The 15,994-nt window shown below is 37.8% G+C and overlaps 1 protein-coding gene across 5 annotated transcripts in view; it reads right to left on the bottom strand.

Annotated features, from left to right (window-relative positions):
* The window catches only part of FEZ2 (fasciculation and elongation protein zeta 2), a 132,844-nt gene that overhangs the window by 6,016 nt on the left and 110,834 nt on the right, over positions 1-15,994 (bottom strand). For 3 of the 5 annotated variants that reach the window (XM_079109606.1, XM_079109603.1, XM_079109604.1), the window contains exons 6-7: positions 9,420-9,500; positions 7,331-7,406 (exon numbers count right to left, since the gene is read on the bottom strand). The exons of 1 other annotated variant lie outside the window; for it this stretch is intronic. In XM_079109606.1, the coding sequence (XP_078965732.1) occupies positions 7,331-7,406; positions 9,420-9,500 (157 nt within the window). The remainder of the gene's footprint in view (positions 1-7,330; positions 7,407-9,419; positions 9,501-15,994) is intronic. One more of the 5 variants, XM_079109605.1, reaches the window with a different exon arrangement.

Here is a 15,994-nt window from a genome sequence, read left to right as displayed (position 1 = left end):
ACTAAGGACCAGGTGCCAAGCTGGAATGGCTAATGGGGCCCTCAGGTCCCACCCACAGACAACCACTCCTACAGCAAAAAGAAAATGAACACAAAGACTGTGGCTATCACACCTACAAGGCGTCTCAATCTAAATAACTCCAGGGCAGTTTGGCAAGAGAAGTCTGTGCCCTAAAATGGTTCACACATCAGAGTGAAAGAGAAAGCCATCCCACTAGATGCATAAAGCCCAATACAGGAATACAAGAAATATGAAAAAAATAAGGTAACATGATGCTCCTAATTCATCAGCAACTGACTTCAAAGATACTGATGTGAAAGAAGCATCAGACAAAGAATTCAAAAGAATGATTATAAAAATGATCAATGAGTTCCAAGGCAACACAGAAAAATAAGTGAATTAATTTAGGAAGTCAGTACAGGATATGAATGACAAATTCAATAAAAGGAGACAGAGGTATTGAAAAAGAACCAGACATCTGGAAACAAAAGACACAATAAATCAAGTGTTCAATTGAAAGTCTAACAGTGTATACCATGCTGAAGACAGAATCTCAGAACTGGAAGACAAAATAACAAGCCTTGAACATTGAGATGACATTAAAGAAAATAAATAACCATGACCAGAATATAGAAAAATTCTGGGACAACATTAAAAGACCAAACATAAAAATTACTGAACTCAAAGAGGGTTGTGAGATGCAGCTTAATGTCATGAAAATAACAACAGAAAATTTTCCAAACCTTAAGAATGAGAAGGACATCTAGATACAAGAGGCATTCAGAACCCCAAATAGAGAAGATCAGAAGAGAACCTCTCCATGACACTTTATAATTAAAACACCTAACATACAGAACAAGAATTCTAGAAGGCTCAGGAGAAAAACATCAGATCATATTTAGAGGAAAGTCAATCAGAATTGTTTCTGATTTCTCAGGACAAATTCTAAAATTCAGGCGGACTTGGAATGATGTGTTCCAACCCCTGAAAGAAAGTAACTGTCAACTAAGATTGCTATATCCAGAAAAGCTATCCTTCAGAACTGAAGGAAAATAAAAACCTGCCAAGATAAGCAGAAACTAAAAGAATCCATGACTACTGAACTGACACTACAGTAAATACTTAAAGAAATACTTCACACAGAAGAAATCTAAAACAAATCCCACAGCCCACAAATGGACAAATCTTGTTTAAAGATTAGCTAAGTAAATGAGAAACAGGACTAAATTAAACATTTGAAACGAATCAAAATGGCAGGGATTAATAAACTTCTCTCCATAATAACACTGAATGTAAATGGTCTCAATTCCTCCAATTAAAGGACACAGGCTGGCAGAACAGATTAACAAACAAGACCCAACTAGGTGTTATTTGCAGGAGACTCACCTTACAGGCAAAGATAGCCACAGGTAGGAATAACTACTTTCAAGTCCAAAGAAAGCAGACTTCAAGCCAAATTTAATCAGAAGAGACAAAGAATGTCACTTCATACAGGTAAAGGGAATGATTCAACAAAAAAATATGACATAGTGAATGTTTATGCCCCAAATGTTGGTACGCCTAATTACATAAAACAGACACTACTCAAATCAAAGACTCAGACCCCAGTACAACAATACTGGGTGATTTCCACACACCTCTCTCACCAATAGATAAGTCATCCAGACATAAGCACTCTTCAGGGTTAACAGACAACTATAGAATAGTTCATCCAACAACAGCCAAATATACTTTCTTCCCAGCTGTTCATGGAACCTTCTCCAAAACAGACCATATTTTAGGCCACAAAGCAACTCTTAGCAACTACAAAAAAAAAAAAAAAAAAAAAAAAAAAAAAAAATTGATAATTTCTTGCATCATATCTGATCACAATGAAATGAAATTAGAAATCAACACCAAAAATGCCTACAGAAACTATATAAACACATGGAAATTGAACAATACACTTTTGAATAATGAATGAGTACTACAAGAAATCAGGGGAGAAATTTTTAAAATATTAGAATCAAACAAAAATAGTGATACAACTTATCAAAACCTATGAGACACTCTGTAAGCTGTTCTAAGAAGAAAGTTTATAGCTATGAGTGCCTATATTAAAAAATCAGAAATATCCAAATAAACAACCTCATTAATGATGCATCTCAATGCCCTAGAAAAACAAGAACAAACCAATTCCAAAATGAGTAGAAGGAAAAATAATTAAGATCAGAGCCAAAATCAATGAAATTGAGAATTGAAAAAATACAAAGGATCAATGAAACACAGTTGATTCTTTGAAAAGGTAAACGAGATTGATAAGCCCCAGCTAACCTAACACAAGGAAAAAAAAAAAAAAAAAGATGATCCAAAATAATAAAATTACAAGTAAAAATGGAGAAATCACCATAAACATCACAGAAGTCCAGAGGATCCTTTAGGGACTGTTTTCAAATTCAAAAAATTTGAAGACTTAGAAGAAATGAATTCAGAAATATACAACCTACCAAAACACATACAGCACTTCCAAATCATTCCAAATCACTCATACCAAAACAAGATAAAGACACATCAAGGAAAGAAAACTACACACCAATATCCCTGATGAGCTTACATGCAAAAATTCTTAATAATGTTGTTGAATATGATTTGCTAATAATTCAACAACATTGAATATGGTCAAGATTATACATCATGACCAAGGTGGTTTTATCCCAGGGATGCAAGGATGGTTTAACATATGCAAATGTAATTCATCACATAAATAGAAGTAAGAATGGCAGCCATCAAGAATACAAACAATAAGAAATGCTGGAGAGGAAGTGAAGGAAAAGGAGCACTTTCATACAATGGAATTGTAAATTAATACCATCACTATGGAGATCAGTATGGAGGTTCCTCCAAAGACTAGGAATGGAACCCACATTTGATCCACCTATACTCTTCTTGATATTTATCCAAAGAATTAAAACCATCATACTACAGCAATAGAGGCATAGCCATATTTATAGCAGCACAATTTGCAATAGCCAAACTATGGAACCAGCCTAGGTACTCATCAATGGGTAAGATATGGTATATACACAATAGAGGGGTTTTTTTTTTCACTTTTTAAAATTTGTTCTTCTTATATATGCATGACAGTAGAGTGTATTTTGACATATTACACAAATATGGAGTATAACTTATTCTAATTCATATTCCAATCTTGTGGTTGCACATGATGTAGAGTTTTACTGGTAATGTGTTCATATATGAACATAGGAAAGTTATGTCCAATTCATTCTACTTTCTTTCCTATTTCCATCTCCCCTTCCTTCCCTTCATTCCCCTTTGTCTAATCTACTGAACTGCTATTCTTTCCTCCCCACCCCCTTGTCGTGTGTTAGCATCCACATATCAGAAAGAACATTTGACCTTTGGTTTTTTGAGATAGGCATATTTTAGTTAGCATGATAGTCTATGCCATAATTTTATGCTTCTTTAAGTCTGAGTAATATTCCATTGTATATATGTACAGCATTTTCTTTATCCATTTGTCTGTTGAAGGGAACCTGGGTTGGTTCTATAGCTTAACTATTGTAAATCGAACTGCTATAAACATTGATGTGGCTGTGTCACTGTCATATGCTGATTTTAAGAGGTAGGGTAACTGGATCAAATGATTGTTCCATTCCAAGTTTTCTAAGGAATCTCCACGCTGGTTTCCAGAGTGGCTGCACCAATTTGCAGTCCCACCAGCAATGTATGAGTGTACCTTTTTCCCCACATCCTTGCCAACATTTATTTTTACTTGTATTCTTGATAATTGCCCTTTTGACTAGAATGAGATGAAATCTCAATGTAGTTTTAATTTGCATTTCTTTAACTGCTAGAGATGTTGAACATTTTTTCATCTATTTGTTGATCATTCATATTTCTTCTTTAAAGTGCCTGTTCAGTTCCTTTGCCCAGTTATAGATTGAGTTATTTGTTCTTTTGGTGTTAAGCTTTTTGAGTTCTTTATATATCCTGGAGATGAATACTCTACCCGAGGTACAGGTGGCAAAGATTTTCTCCCATTCTATAGGCTCTCTTTTCACATTCTTGATTGTTTCCTTTGCTGTGAAGAAGCTTTTTTGTTTGAGTCCATCGCATCTATTGATTCTTGATTTTACTTCTTGTGCTTTAAGAGTCTTGCTGAGGAATTTGGTTCCTAAGCCAACTTGATGGAAATTTGAGCCTACATTTTCTTCTCATAGTCAGAGTCTCTAGTTTAATGCCTAGGTTCTTGGTCTACTTCGAGTTGAATTTTGTGCAGGGTGAGAGGGGTTCAATTTCTTTCTGCTACATGTGGATTTCCAATTTTCCCAGCACCATTTGTTGAAGAGTCTATCTTTTCTCCAATGTATTTTACAGTACCTTTGTCTAGTATGAGATAACTGTAATTATGTGGGTTTGTCTCTGTGTCTTCTATTCTGTTCCACTGGTCTTCATGTCTGTTTTGGTGCCAATACCACGCTGTTTTTGTTACTATAGCTCTGTAGTATAATTTAAGGTCTGGTATATAATGGAGTAAAGAAGAATGAAATTATGTCATTTGCAGGAAAATGGATGAAACTTGGGAGCATCATGTTAAGCAATGTTATGCAAACTCAGAAGTCTCTCAAATGTGGAAGCTAAAGAGGAAAAAGGAAGAGATGGCTCAGGAGGAATCTCATGAAAATCGAAAGGAGCTCAGTAGACTAGAAGGAAGGGACCAAGTAAAGGGAGGCGGGGAGAAAGTAGAAATACCAGGGAATGATAGTAGCCAAATTATATGGCTATATTGTATACATGTATGGATATTATGTACCCAATAAGAATGGATAAAAACCTATTTTCCATTGTAATATGTATTTTATTTGTCCAAGTGATGACTGAATATTGATTATTAAAAAATTTTTCATAAAAGATAACTTTTGTGCTAGGAAAAAAAAAAATGAAAAGAACAGATTTCCAAGAAGCAGCACCCACCATCTGCCAAGCTATCTATTCCTTCTCTGATGAGAAGAAACCTAGGGGAATCAGTCTCATTCCAAAAGGAACCTTTGGCTTTCTTCCCCCTAGTGCTGAGCATCAAACTCAGTGCCTCCTGCATGCCAGACAAGCACTCTACAACACTAAGCAATGTCCCCAGCCCCATACTTACATCTTCTCAGCAAAGACCAAAACAGAAAAAATAGCCACTCACTTTTTTTGTTTTTTAAATTAGAGAATCCAGGTAGAGCTAAAACTCACAAATATTATACTTTAGTAGTGACTGGCACTTCAGACTTCCTCCAGAACATCTTGGTGAAAATACCTCACTCTTTTTTTGTAGTTCTATGACAAGACAACATAGTTTAACTGTCAAGTCAGTCCTTCTGGCCCCACTTCCTTAATTATGTGACTCTGAGCAAGTTTCTTAACCATTCTATCCACCAAGTTCCTCATCCATAAGATGAGAATAATTAGATCTATCTCAAAGGCTCGTATGAGGATTAATTACTCATGTAGATATAAAGGACATATAATACCAGGTATTAACCACAATGAACACCACTGATACTACTGTGATTCTCGTGCTGTTCTTCCTGCACCTGTGATCCCCTTCTAACAGCTTTTGTGAGGAAGGTTACATATCCATAAATGCTGTGAGTGCCCCCAGAGATTTCCTTTTGACTAACATCTACAGGTGGTGACAGCAGAGGCTTTGGTCCTCCCCAAAGTTATGAGATAACCATTTTTTTTTTTTTCACTTTCAAAGTTAAGGTCATCCTTCCATCTGTTGTCTTCACAATAGTGTCACCATAACTGTCTCACGTTGGCCTTCATTCTCTCACCCACAGATGTCCTAAGACTCTGAACTGTCAATCTGTGAAAATGTCAATTAGCCTCAGGACATTCTGATGATAGATTTGCAATGACTTTGGCTGATTCCCTGATCTGAGAAGCTGGGGTCGCTCAGTAATTCCTGGCTTGTCAGCGGTATCCATGTTCCCTTTTGGGGGGGATTTCATGTTCAGCATTTCTACTTCTAATTGTGTTTTAGAATTTTTTTAACTTCTATATAAAATCACATACCAACAGTCAGCATCATTAAATGTAGAGCTGCCTATGAATCAAAAGACCTGACCCTTTAGTTAACCATCCCCTGTGTGATCTCAGACACTCATAAATTTGCAAGCTCTTCCTGAAAATTATAGGCCTAGCCACCCAGTTAATCCCTTGGCTCTTATCCTGGATTGGCTAGCATTGCTTGATTTACCCATATCTAAATATGAAAAAAAATTTTAAGTATTGTTCACCGAAGGAAAGAATAAAATCTTCAGGTTTTATTCAGGCAAGCAGATAGTAAATAGAGTACCACACCCTCTCTTCCTTTATGCTTTTCTTGCCCATGCCTCCATGTCCTGAATTTCCAAAATAAATATCTTCATTAATATCTACCCATGTCATGCTCTTTAATTTGGCTTCTTCCTAATTAGCAATTATCATAAATATATGCTATCAGAAAGAACCTAATTGATTAGTAAATTTAATTGTTTCATTTTAAGGGCAAACACAATAGGACCAATTAATTGTGACTTACCCCAAATCACACATCATTTCCTTATCATGAGGTAAGTTAGTGGAGGAAATATTTTTCTGTTACTTTTTCAGTGAGAATGTAAGTGACTGCCAGATATCCCTGAAAATAACAGGGATAGTAACAGAATTCCTGGCTCCTTTATGGCTGTATAAAGGAGTATCATAAGATATACTTAATATATATTTAAGTATTACAAGTTATTTTAAAATGCCAGTCCCTCAAAGGTAGAATATCTTTGCTTGCTTTTTTCACTAAAGTATCCCAAGTGCTAAGAAAATGGCCTTATGCAGAGCAGGTCTTTACCAAATGTTTGCTGCGTGAATGTATGTCATGAAAACATCACTATCAATTTATGTTAAATTATAACTACCACATTGGGTTCTACATTCACAAGAAAGGAGAATGTTTACTTTAAATCTCTCCTATTCAGTTTCTGACAAAGTTACAAAAGATCCAGATTAATGTTTATATTCTTGTAGAAGAGATGATGGAGATTCAAGCTACATTTTTCACCCCAAAATTTAGCTCCTACACATTTCAAGTAAGAAAAACAAAAAAAAAAATTACAAATGGACACTAGCATTGGTGTTGTGTTTGAGGTTACTGCTGCTTTTGGATTCATTTGCATAACAATGAATAATGACATCCATCATTTATTATCTTATGCTGACACGACAACAACAACAAAACCAAGCAACTAAAAGCAAAGCTTTAAGAATCAGCAAAAGTAAATCAGTTAACAGTTTTGTTTTTGCTCACTTTTTGTTAATATCTGAAGATCTTCAACAGATGGTGGTCCGTTGTTTTTCTCATAGGGAATGACTGTTGTCAAATACTGCCAAGTCAAAAAAGAAAAAAAATCATTTAGATCTGAATCAACTTACCTGCAAAAAAAATGACAGTTAACAGAAAGTCTATTTTGCAACACGAAACATAAGCTCCTGTGGTAACAAAACCACACGTATCTTTGAGCTGGAGTTCATTTATTTGCCACCTCTATCTGCTTCCTACAAGCCTTGTGTTAACAAAAATAACTTTTTTTTTTTTTTTTACATTTCAGTTATTAAAAATTTCATAGGACTAGGTCTGAGGATGATTTGCTCAGTGTGTTAATTCTTAAAATGAAGTATTATCTAACATTCCCCCTGCATGTTTTCCAACACATTTTAAAAACAGTAATTAAATGAAACCATAGTTTTAACAACTCTGCACAGAAAAATGATTTTCAACAGCCCAATAATTCTCTTTCTGACCATTCTTATTCTGGTTGAACAAAATGGTTAACATGAATAACATGTCAACTTTTAAAAAACAACCAGCTTCTTCCAGAAGCTAACAAAGACACACCGAAATAATTTCTGAAGCATATTACTACTAAATTATTGTGTAAGTGATTATAAATATTTTTAGATATTAAAGGTATGAGAAAAGTGGAAGGAGAGAATGGTCTATGGGAGAAAATTAATAATAAAAATTAATGTCTGAAATTGAGACAAAGTGCCTAGATTACTACCTGTAAAAATTTACGAGCATCAAGTTATATTCTAAAACTATACCCCATGAGAGCATCATCTGAAAATGACTGTCCAGACTCTCCTATTCTGACCATACCACCACCAAGTGTGTGTGTGTATGTATCTCCAGGGTCCAGAAAAGTACTAAAAATGAATTGTTCAATCATTAAGGTCTTCCACCTTCTTGAACAGACCTCTCCAAAGTGAGACCAAATTAATAAGCAAATATGTGTCTTTGTAAAGAACACGAAAAGGCCAGAAATGTGCCCTCCTGAGGCTTCACATGTGTCAAGCACCTTGGAGAAGCATGGGGAACTTGTGCTTTGGTTGTAGGCTAGCTGGCTATGCTTTCAGGCCTCTCTGCTCCACTCCCAAACATCTAGTCAGTTTGGAAGTTTCTTTTCCATTTTGTGGGCTTAGAGAAATGAGAGTCATCAGAATAAAAACAAAGATTCAACTGCTTCTTTTCTTTATGAGCTGAAAACGTCAGTGTGAACCTGCCCTCTTTGATGTAGATTAGTTGACATCTGAGTAACATACAGGAACCTTTGGTGAAAACTCTAGGCATTTGATTCTTTGGAAAAACTGCCTACAAACTATATTACGTCTTCTTAACCTTTGCTCAAGAGCTAACTTTAAAAAGTTCCCTTTTTGCAAGTGAAAATTTCAAATGGTGAAAGGTAATTTTAATCACACTTATTAATACAGATTGTTTTCATGTTTGTGATGGTCCTTTCAATCAAATGTAATGTAAATAAAAAGCAAATCGCTACATATTTGACTGCATAGTCATACCATCATTTGTATAAATGATGCCGAATGTCTCACTGGATAGACAAGTGAGTTGGCTGACTATGTATCACCTTAAAAACACATTAATTTTACTTAAAGGAGGTAAAATATGCTTTCTACACTTTTTTCCCCCCTAAAACTCTAGCTTCAAAGATACCAACATCTGGCTCTCTTCCCCACCAAAGTAAGAATTTGTGTCTTAGATTTTTAGAATTAGTGCAGCATTTTCTAGTTTAGTTACATTCACAGTCAGGGTTTTCTACACATGCAATTCATTATGTCAGTACGTTAATATCTATTTGTTTAGAGGCAGAAGTGAGAAATGTCTCCAGAATGCACTGGGTCTATTGTTCAATTTGGAAAAGTGTTTTTTCCCTCTGGGGAAATTCTGTTCATTATCAAGACTGTACCTATAATGAACTTTCATTTCTCTCTTTTAATCAATGGTCTTAGTAAATTAGTAAAACTGCCAGTTTTCATGATCTTCCCTTACACAGAAAATGAAAAAGCAGAGAATGAGGAAAATAAGGATAACCAAGCACCTGTTTCTCTCCACCTGAATTTCCAAAGGTGTGGCGGAGGCCATTCTGAATGACATTTGAGATCCCTTCCATGCTGAAGCGCTAAAGGCGGCAATATAAGGCCCAGAAGAAAAGGACAGAGAAAGAAGTTCAAAGACTATTAGTAAAAGTGTACCATGATGATTTATGTGCCCAAGAGGCAAGCAGTTAGAAAATGCCACTACTCATTCAGATAAAGCAGACAATATCATGCTCTTTAAAATGTTTTTGCTTCCATTCCTTTGCAAGTCAAACACAGAAGCAACAGTTTTTATGCTACTATATTATGAAGATTTTTCCTGATGTAGCTGATAAATTTGTTCCAACGTAAACATTGTCATATTTGCTTGATACACAATTTGCCATATAATTTTAAGATACCTTTTGATATTGTTTAGCTACAGTTTATCAAAAGTCTGAAAACTTAGTATTAAGAGTATGTATATTTTCATCCTAAGTTTGTATATTTCCACCATCAGTTTGGAGAACATTAACCTAACATTTGGCAAATGAAAATGCTGTTACTTTGGAGAGCTGATTATTGCTTCCCACTCACTCTGTAGGCACCTGTCATTGCCTTCATGAAGAAAATGTGAATTAGAAGATGGCACATGCTTCCTGGGGAGCAGAGGAGATCCCATTTGCCAGCTGGGCCCCAGAAAACTTCTGCAGACTTTCGATTCCGTCTCTAGGAAACAATTCTAGCTTCTTTCTCCCAGCAACTGCCAAGACTTCCTAGAATTCACTGTACTGAAAAGGGAATATTTTTTCCTTAACTACTTATCTTGATTTGTAACCAGTCTACAATGTCAAAAGGCTCAGTGAAAAGAGTCCAGTGGCACCTCCATGGCAGCTGAGTCAAAGGCATTAGATGGATTCTTGCGGCATGACTAATTAAGGGGAAAGGCACCGTGAAAGGAAGTTACGGCCTGATTCACCGGATGGCTCCTTTCCCTGGAATTTTATAAGGGGAAGTTGAACCAGTAAACACAGTTAAGGAGTCAACATAAAGAATATTTCAACACGCCCCAAGGAGTAGAAGAAAGGAAACCATGGCAGTTTCTCTACACTTAACAAATATATAGTGTAGTCCAGTGGTTCCCCAAGTGTGGTCCAGGGACACCCGGGAGGCCCCTGAAATCCTCTCAAGAGTTCATGAACTCAAAATTATTCTCTTAATACTACCAAGATAAAATTGATATTTTTCACTCTTAATCTCTCATGATTTAAAGTGAAATTTCCAAATGACAGATTGAATGCACAAGCAGATTTAAGAATCTAGTTGCCTTCTATTAAGCCAGATATTAATAAGATTCACAAAAATGCACAGCAATGACATTTTTCTCACTAATTTGTTTAAAAAATAGTCATCTTAATTAAAATGTTATTTATATAAGAATTTGTTGGTATCCTTAATATATTTTTAAATTTTTTCAGTTATAATTTCTAACACAGTAAGTATTGGTAAATATAACTTATATAGGTTAAGCTTTCTAGGGTCCTCAATAAGTTTTAAGAGTTTAAATAAGTCCTGACAACAAAAAGCTAAGAAATGCCAAAAGACTGAGTCCTTGCTGTGCCTCTGTATCAGTCACAAGACTCAGAAATTGCTGGAAATCTGTGGAGCACACTTGCCCAACTTGTGAAGCTCACATACTTCCCTTCTCTTCCTTGACCACCCTTCTCCTCCACCCAGTCTTTCCCAGATCTGCATCTGCACACCAGTTTTGTTTTACCAAGAATCAAATGTCTGATCAAAATACTTTGACCACTCTTCACACTTTCAATGAAAAGGGCTAGTTTTATTCAACACAAAACAAAACAAAAATATAGATAACTATTTTATAGATTTTCTACACGCTATTATATAATTTGTTTTCACTTTTTTAAAACAAATTATTCAAAGAAATAATATCTTAGTCTTTCTAGTCTGCAATAAAAATTTAAGAAAATACTTTCAAATAAACAAGTCAGTTCATTTTTTTAAGAAATTATTTCATCAACTGTATTTCCTTTGAAAAGCAACAAATAGAAAAATACTTACTAGTCTACATTACCTGGTTCATTATTTATGGGCATGTTAAAAGCGATACACAAATTCAGACACTCTCCACCAAAGTGAAAATTTTAGAATTCACATGTTAAGAAACTAAGGTACACTTTTATATTTGGACAGCACACTGCAAAAAATGGTAGCTTTACTTTGCCATTCAGACACCTAACTTTTTAAATTAATAAGATGCATATGTGATTTAGGTTTTCCTCATTAATGCACAATTGTGAATATTGTTGAACTATTTCAACTACTAGCAACCTGGCTACTTGTGAGAGGTGACTTTCATGCAACCAGAACTCAAGACTGAGAAGAACTGAGTGAAAACACAACCATGGGAGCCACAGCAACCTGGAAAAATACAAAACTACCAGCTGATGCTGGTGAAGGAAGTTCAGGAAAAGGCTTCCCAGCAGAACTCCACTGAAGGTGCCAAGTCAAGGCCACCGGCTCCTGACCTGTCACCAGCCACCAGATGAACCAGGGCAGCAGCAGGGCAGCCAGCAAGGTCCTCCTACTTCTTGTTTCACTGGGAGAATCACAGAATAAGAAAATCAGAAGTGTCTGGGGAGCGGGGGGGGGGGGGGGGGGGGGGGGGGGGGGTAGGACAACTAACAGATAAGGCTGGAAACATCCCTCCACCAAATGCTCCCATCGCCGTGATTCCTGCCCCCTCAGAAACCCTGCAGTAACAATTTCCTCCCTTCACTGCATTCTAACACTCTCCCTCTCTACTGGCTCTTTCCCAATGGCAACTTCAAATTTCTCAAACCCTCAACCTACTTCCTTTCCCAAGTTTCCTGAAACAGCTCGTCCCACTGTCATTTCTTTGACACTCGAGTCCACTTGAGATCTCTCTGAGACATCAGGAATGCCCCCTCCCTGACCTTTTCCCTGGATGCTCAATAACATACTCTCCCAGGTTTCTCCCTGCCCTGCCCTCTGGCTGCTTCTGAGAGATGCTTTTCTTGTTACTCATATCGTACACGTCAGTGTTCCCCAGAATTCTGTCCCTGTTTTTTTTTTCTCAAGCACTCTCTCCAGAGTTACCATTCAGTAGTTAATGTGTCTCCATTAATCTACAGCTCCATTTTCCTAAGACCAGCAAAAGTGCTTAGAACAGGACTGGCATGTTGTAAGTTTTCAGTAAACATTCACAATCTTTACTGTCCTTCTCCCTGAGCTTTTGATTTGCATGTTCAATGGCCATCTGGATATCTATACCTATTGTATGGTTTTTAAAAATATTTTTCGTAGATGGACCCAATACCTCTATATTATTATATTTTTTATGTGGTGCTGAGGATAGAACCCAGGGCCTCACACATGCTAGGCAAGCACTCTATCACTGAGCCACAACCCCAGCCCCTGTTGTATGTTTAATCTGTACTTCCTGAATGTTCGATGACCCCCCTGGGTATGTCTATATTCCTGCATTCCTAAAATTTATATACAAAACTTAATTCATCTTCCTCTCCTATACCAAAAAAGAACCTGTTCATCCTTCAGCATCTTATACCTCTCTCACTCATTTACTTATTATTTCAATATACTGAGCAAGACACCATTCCGGGTGATAGGGATGTAAAGTGAACATACCAGCTAAGGCTCCACCCACCCCACTGACCTAACATTCCTACGTACTGGAAGAAAAAAAGCAAAGCAAGTAAATGAACTAGCTGATTGCAAATAACACATGCCCTGGCAATGCCTCAAAGAGTGCAATTACAAACTGGATGACTACTGTATACCAGGAAGTCAGAGAAAAGCTCTCTGAGGTGATACTGAGCTGTATACACCATCCCAGATGAGCCACAATGAACAAGGGACAAAGGAGGTCCTCTTAGATAACCAAGGCAGCCAAACTGGCTAGAGTCCACTCTGCTGCCTGTCCATAGCAGTCTTGTTATTCTTATCCAGCAGGATGTGAAGATAGCTACTCAGTGAGTTCATGCCATGCTCCTGGCAAGGGTTTCTACTGCACAACCTTCTCCTCTCCCCTGCTCTGTGTGCAGGTGTGCTGGAATAGCCCTTTGGATCACAGGGGCTGTACCCAGAGCTGATGGAAAGGATGACTCTCCCAAAGACACTGGACCTGAGGCTGGTGCAGTCACTGTTGAACAAACCTACAAACCTCCCTCAGAGAAGGGGGCCCTGGAGTCCACAGCCGCTTCAGATCTCTGAGACATCCAGGATGCTCCACACCACGCTGTTTCACCCCTGCTTGCCCAAGTCAGTGATCAACCACTTCCCTCGTTTTCCCCTTCCCCTGGTACCCCAACCAATGCCGTTTTTCCATCCCTATTGTCACCCGGCTCAATTCTTACCTGAATATTCACAACAGCCTCCTAATAACTCCTTTTCTCTACTGAGTCCTTCCAACTAGTTCTCCCTGAAACCTCTGAAGTCCCCCTTCCAACTAGTTCTCCCTGAAACCTCTGAAGTCCCCCTGACAAAAGACAGATCTGAACACGCAGCTACCCTACTTAAAACCCCTTTTTGGTTTCCTTTAGTCTTTATATAAAGCCCAATGCCTTAGAAATGTCATATAAAGCCATCTATATTCTGGTTTCCAGGCTTCAATTTCTACATCGTCATGAGTTACCTCCTCCCTCACCTTTCAGATTTCTCCCTTAATTCTAGCTATAGCCAAAACCAACCAGATGTCCCCAGCTGGCACCTCCAGCTGGCTGCACACGCCACTCCCTCTACTCTCTCTGCTTGTTCCTCCTTATTCGACCTGGCCTAGGGATTCAACTCAGCTTCCCCAGACGCCTAAAACAAGCAGGGGCAGAATGATACATGTACACCCCTGCCAAAGAACAGTGCCAGGCATGGTAAACACTAAAAAGCAGCAGCGGTTCAGAATAGAGCAGTTTTCACACTACACTTCGTTTCTCAACCTTGACATTACTGACACCTGGAGCCACATAGTTCTTTGTGGTGGGAGCAGATCTGTGAGTTGAAGAATGTCCACCAGCATGTCTGTCCTCTACTCACCTGGGTATCAGAGTCACTGTCCCCCACTCCCCCCGCCGACCCAGCTGTGACAATGATAAATGTTTTCAGACACTGATTAACACCCTCCTGGGGGCATAAAATCAAAAAAATATTTGTCTAATAGTAGTAGCAAATAAAGAAAAGATTATATATATATATATATATATATATATTGGGGTGGGGGCTGGCTCAAGTGATCCTCTGCCTCAGCCTCCTAAGTAAGGCTACAGGCACATGTTACTGTGCCCAGTCAATAAAGTTATTTTTTATGAAAGCTAGATGGCATGAAATCTTTAAAAGACAGAAAGGAAGAAAAAAAAATTTCAGTTATGTCAAGTTTTCATAAATTCACCTCAGTTCTCAAAATCTTTAAGGGAAGAAATAACATCAGATGAGATACTTCTTTTGTATGTTCCAAAAAGCACAAACCAGTCCTCAGTATGTAGGAGGCATCTGATTTAACAGTCAATTACTTAAACTGCAAAACTCTACAGCAATACTGCTGAAATAATTGCAGATTTTTTATGAAAATAGGAGTCACACTTGAGTCAAAAGTATTTGGCATCAGAAAAAAATGTAACATCAACTTAGACTGAAAAATGCTGGCAAAGAAATCAGAGATCTGGGTTCTCTCCTAGTTCTGTCACTAACTGTGACATAAGCACAATCACTAACCTACTAAGGCCTGTGTCCTCACAGAAAAGGATATGACTAAATGTTACATTTAAAGGGCTTATTTATAAATTCAATTAATCTAAGAATTACCTCAACCAGAAAGATACACTGTGTTTGAAGAAGGCAAACCAACATCTCCCCCGCACCACCAACCCCCACCCCCGCCACCTCTCTGTCTCTCTCTCACACACACACACACACACACACACACACAAATATAACACAGGACCAAAAAGTCACATGAGAACTCTAGCAGAACTGCACAGCCAGATGCACATGCAGAGCTGGCTACTCCAGTGGCTTCCTTTTCTCATGAGGACATGAGGACATTTTGAGGAGAGACAAGATCTTGTTCATTCTCCATCCCTGCAGTGTGCACAGGTCATAGCAAGCATTTGTAAAGGACTGCTAAGCTGTTGTAGATATTTGCAATGTCTCCTAACTCCAGAGCCCAAGAACCTTAGAGCCTGTGATCTTTTCACCATAGTATGAGCCCTCTTACTCCTTGCAGGAAAGAAGCAGGGAAAAAGAAGAACCAAAAGGTGAAAATAATCTAAGACTGAACAGAGAATGATAACATGACAGGACATGAAGTTATCAGTCAAAGGAGCAAACATCAGAATTCTGAAAAGTTCCACTGAAGAATCTAGTGTCGGAGATCAATAAAGTGAGCTACAATAGTACTGCTGGCATGGTCTGTGCGGCCATGGAGTGACTCAGAACTAAAGTCCCTGGGGTAGTGAAGAGTAGCTCAAGAGTAGCAAGGAAGATCAACAACGGAGCTGAGGAAGATGAAGGAACAGAAAGACAAAGGCAGTGGCAGTAGGAA

This window comes from Sciurus vulgaris, assembly GCF_902686455.1.
Source record: "Sciurus vulgaris genome assembly, chromosome: 14".
Classification (NCBI taxonomy): Eukaryota; Metazoa; Chordata; class Mammalia; order Rodentia; family Sciuridae; genus Sciurus; species Sciurus vulgaris.
Note: the sequence above shows the minus strand (reverse complement) of the source record. Positions and strands in the feature narration are given on the sequence as shown.